Below are 4,940 nucleotides of genomic sequence, written 5' to 3'. Positions count from 1 at the left end.
AATTACCTGCTTTTAATTAAATTATTGATAAATGTTCAGTTAAAACCTGTTAATGTGAATTGTTAATTATATGATTATAAATGTGATTATAATAATCTTAATGAATCTTATCCAGAGATCTTTTAACTCCAATTTTAATTGTTTCAATTTTAATTTCACATGCTTCACAGTTTCTAATTAATATTAATATTTTAATAAATTTATGTAGGCCTTTCAAATGACAGTTTATAGGCGACTTTAAGATTTACCTTATATAAGAATTTGTTTATAAACTTTTTATATAACAACATTTTTTATTACTGGTCTAGTAGTTGTTATTCGCTCCAGCCCTTCAAAGGCACTTTATAGTTCAATAAGTCTGAAATGTATTTAATGTGAAAGAGCGACACCAAGTGGACTTTTGGAGCATTTCACTATTTTATTATTTCTATGTATGTGTTGATCTGCTTGTTTGGCTGTCTAAGCATTTGACAATTTATCTTAATAACGTGAATTGTTCCGCATTCTAGTCGTTCTTCTTGGATTACATGATCCATTAACCATGTTATTTCCAGGGCTAAAGTATGCATGGGGACTTTCCTAATAATGTCTAACAACTTATTAACCCTCCTTTCCTGTGACAAACGTGAATAAAAAACCCCTTCTAATATTTAAAATATTTTAAAAATCTAAGAAATCTTAAGAATCTAAGAAGTATTTAAGTCTTACAAACATTCAACCAATCATAGCATGAATACAAAATGTGTCATCTGCCCTTTGAGTCAAGTTTTCTTTGTTCTCTGTGGTTTCAAATATATAGACAACAAATGTCAACCAAACTATTTTATTTAAAAAAGTACATACAAAAAACAAGTTTTCACTTTACATTGAATATATTAATTTTAATGCCTTCACTTAAAAGCAAGCAAACAAATAGTAAGCTACAATATAAAATGCATATACAAATATGCAAGGTAGATTTTTATGCAAACTGCATAAAAAGAAATGTTCTTCTTCATCATAAATGAATACATTTACACATTTAAAAGGCACTTGTTTTACAAAGTGACTTACAATTAAAGCTATACATTTTATCAGTATGTGTGTTCCCTTGGAATTAAACCCATGACTTTTGCACTTCTAATGCAATGCTACCAATTGAGCTACATAAACATGAATCTTGTAACAGCATCTGTTAAGTCAACATTGTTAAGTTTTAATTCTTATGTTTTTTCTTGATTTCCTCCACTTTTTTCCTGAAAAACAAAACAGACAACAGAATCATAAGCTTTATATTCAAACCTTTATATTAATAACCTTTATTCATAGCATGTGTGTCTATGTATGTGCGCTTGTAAATCTGCAGGCTTACCTCAGTTGACTGATGATTTCTGTCACCCAGGGTTTAGATGGGTCTGCGCAGATATTCAACCCTCTTCGTGCATGCAATCTGAGGGGGAAGAATCAAATTTTCAATAAATTTTCTCTATGAATCAGTTAATTAATACAGAGTGTATAATTAATAGCAGGTGCATGGGCGTCTTTTACTTACATTACAGCATCAATGTGGCAGTTTTCTCTCATGGACTGAATGGAAAAGCCTCGGATCATAGATATATTATTTATTTTTCTCTGTGTGTACTTTCTGCAACATGCTGTAAATACAACAAAGTGAATGAATTAATATCTAAAGAACTTATGACTGATTCATCATTCACATATCAAATTACAGATGATTTCCAAATAAATGCAAATGTACAAATATAAAATGAAAACAAAGAGACACAAAGAATGGATTTTGTACAAGTATTTGTCATATCAATAAAGCACATTAAAACTGAAAGAAATAAAAAAGTTAAACTGGTAAAGTAGGTAAAGAGATACTTACAAAAAGCTAAGGCATCTGCGCAAAGTGTACTGAGAGCCAGAACCATCAGCATGGAGGTAACTGAAATCCGAGCCATTTTCTGTCTATCTGTCTGTCGGTTTGCTGTCTGTGATCCTCAGAGCAAGAGTCAGATGAAAGGTGTGAGAGTACAGTGATGTGCGAGCAGTTTTATACCTGAGGTTGTCTGTGGAACAAACCATCTGACACGAGTTTGGGTTTTCCACGAACACGTAAAGTACACAGCACGTGTGTTCAAACTTATCATTAACCAAATCAGGCAACAGTGGATCTCCTTTCAGTCAAAAAATATGCAACAAGGAAGAAGACGGCCTGCGGGAAAGTACTGATAACTGTTTAACATTTACTTCCCTGAAAGTGAATGTGAGCCACAAACATATTTGAATTGTTTCCTAGACAGTGGAAACTCCAGGAGCATTGTGTTTGGGGGTAAAGGAGGATTATCATTAAAGGTCACTGGAACAAAGGAAAAATTCAGGACTAAATATTCCCTAAACTTTGGAGTTATTTTTAACTTCAGAAAGGTTAAATATAAACAGGTAGACATATCATAACATGGAAACACAACACAATAAGGAAGTATTTGTCAGCATTAGTAAATGCGCAGCTAACATGAATTAAAAATAAGCAATATAGTTTTCGGTATTTATTAATCTTGATAAATGTTATAGTTACATCTGTTGATTTTTGTATTAATAGTAGTAAAAGTATAAATGTTAATAGATGCTGTAATACACCTGCACTTTCAAGACATTGTATATATTCCATTATATCACACTTTCTTCCTTCAATCCTTATTACTGTACATTTTTGTTGTAAATACTACATGTTTTTATTTATTTATTTCTACTTCTGTCTTAATTTATTTCTCACTTTTGTTCTTTATATTAATATTGTATTGTACACTGCTGTAGACTGCCTGAGACTCTAATGTATTAACTAATTTTAACAAATACAACCTTATTGTAAAGTGTTACCCATAACTGTTTTCTTAGACAAGAACTAATCTTGAATTTATCCACACTACCATTCAAAGGCATACAGGCACTCAACTAAAATGTGTTTTATGATCTTATAAACCTTTTGATCTAAAATCACATATCTGAATGATTGAAAAAAATTGTATTTAAATATTTCTGAAATGGATGGCGTACTAAATAAAGCAATCAACATGACCCCAGTATAAATGTGATCTCCTTTAATACATTTTATGAAGCATCTTAGGGTGAGACCTCAAAAAACTGCTTGATGAATTTCATTATTTCAATATAACACTTTCATATAGAGTTTACCATTATTCTAATGTTGAAAAAAAATATTATTAAAAATGACTCTAGAAATTACTGGATATTTAGTTGTGTTTTAATACCAGGAATTTCAGATTTTATTATTTAATTATTTAAAAATATACTTAGTCTACATCAATGTTTTTCAAAGTGTGTGTCAGGATTTGCGGACACAAGACACGAACCCAAATGCAGACGTTGACAACAAAGGGATTTATTAACATACGGGGTAAAACAGAAAAACAAAACCCACGAGGGGGCAAAACAAGACAAGAGAAAACACGACGCTAAACTAACACTAAACTTAACAAAACTAACAATAAACTTTTCAAAACAGGCAATGACTAAGACTTGACTATACTTACAGCAACCAACAAGATTTGTGACAAGACGAACGTGCACAGAACAGCAAACACAGGGACAATAAATAGGGACAAAGTAAATTACATACACCTGGAAAATAATCACAAGTAAGGGATCGGGGAAAAAGTGACGAGACCCGGGAAATGCGTAGTCAGAATAAACCAATACTAAAACCACGCATCTCCCACATAGAACATATGTACTGTCAGAACCCTGCCATGCTAAACTAGATCTAAATACGGATCTGGCAGGATTCTGACAGTGTGGGGCGGGCCCCACTGGTGAACAATAGGAACATTACAAGTGGGGCGTGACAAATGGGAGAAAATGTGGTCATTTTTGTGCCCATCAAAAACTGAAATAAATCAGACTGTAAGAACAAAATTATTACAATTTTGTTGGGGCGATTGGGACAGGTCAGGTGTGGCTTGGAACCCTTCCCTACCTCCAAAGTGGGGAATGGCAGAAAAAAGTTTAAGAAACGCTGCTCTACATGGTGGGAACTGCTGCACTTCCTGTGTCCCATACATTACATAAATAAACTTAGCTGTAAATATAAATATGTTTCTAACATTTTTTTAGATTTACTATTTTTTACATAAAATCATCTTACATAAAGTAAAGAACATTCTGTGAAAATATAACCTTGATATCTTGACTGAGTACGATAATCCCTGCTGAAAAAAACTATAAAACCATTACAGAAAAGTATAATGGTTTCCATTAAAATACCAATAGGAACCATTAACTTTTACCATTAAAACCATTACACTGTAGTGTGTTTTGAGCCATATTCCATTAGAACCAATACATAGAACCAATAGAACCAATACCATTAGAGACCAACAAAAACCAATATACTGTAGTGTGTTTTGGGCCATATTCCATTAGAACCAATAAAATTCCCAATAAAACCATTATAATTTTTTGTAATGGTTTTATTGGGTTTTTTTTCAGCAGGGATGTCAAAGATTGAAATCAAATTAATGGCTGAAATCAAACCTATGCTTATTATCTCAGATTTTGAATGTAAGACTTTACTCTGGTTTTCACAGCAGGGTCAGAGATATGAAGGAATAATTGACGACGGGTGTTGAATGATTGATTAGAAAATAACGCACACCCAAGATGGTAATGCAGCACGATGCGAAGCGGAGAGCCACACAGCAGGTGTGCATTGTTTTCTATTATAAAACGGGCAGTTCTGGTTCTTCATTCTGATTTGTTAAAACGCATTCTAAGCCGTGATAAAATACCCCGCTAAACCTACGGTTGAGACCGCATTACATAAGTATCACTGCACCACTGTTGCTGCGTACTGATTTATGAAAATAAACACCAGAGTCTTTAATCATATTTTTAATTTGTCTACAATTCCACAATTAATGGTGATATCCAGATAAATG

The 4,940-nt window shown here is 32.7% G+C and overlaps 1 protein-coding gene across 1 annotated transcript; it reads right to left on the bottom strand.

Annotated features, from left to right (window-relative positions):
* Positions 1-823: 823 nt before the first annotated feature.
* Positions 824-2,464, bottom strand: ccl20a.3 (chemokine (C-C motif) ligand 20a, duplicate 3). Its single transcript, XM_055203429.2, has 4 exons — positions 1,868-2,464; positions 1,532-1,634; positions 1,352-1,429; positions 824-1,235 (listed from the first exon to the last, which is right to left on the bottom strand). Exons 1-4 carry the CDS (start codon positions 1,941-1,943, stop codon positions 1,196-1,198), a joined length of 297 nt encoding a protein of 98 aa, XP_055059404.1. The 5' UTR covers positions 1,944-2,464; the 3' UTR covers positions 824-1,195.
* Positions 2,465-4,940: the final 2,476 nt, after the last annotated feature.

Source organism: Misgurnus anguillicaudatus, chromosome 2 (genome assembly GCF_027580225.2).
Source record: "Misgurnus anguillicaudatus chromosome 2, ASM2758022v2, whole genome shotgun sequence".
Lineage (NCBI taxonomy): Eukaryota > Metazoa > Chordata > Actinopteri > Cypriniformes > Cobitidae > Misgurnus > Misgurnus anguillicaudatus.
The sequence above is the reverse complement of the archived record's forward strand: the minus strand, read 5'-3'. Positions and strand labels throughout refer to the sequence as shown.

What these genes read in the sequence shown, in the direction of transcription:
- ccl20a.3 (XM_055203429.2), bottom strand. Translation starts at nt 1,943, where the DNA reads ATGGCTCGGATTTCAGTTACCTCCATGCTGATGGTTCTGGCTCTCAGT. An exon ending in CGCAGATGCCTTAGCTTTTT is followed by an intron (nt 1,635 to 1,867) that starts GTAAGTATCTCT and finishes TTGTATTTACAG; the next exon opens with CATGTTGCAGAAAGTACACA. An exon ending in GAAATCATCAGTCAACTGAG is followed by an intron (nt 1,236 to 1,351) that starts GTAAGCCTGCAG and finishes TTTGTTTTTCAG; the next exon opens with GAAAAAAGTGGAGGAAATCA.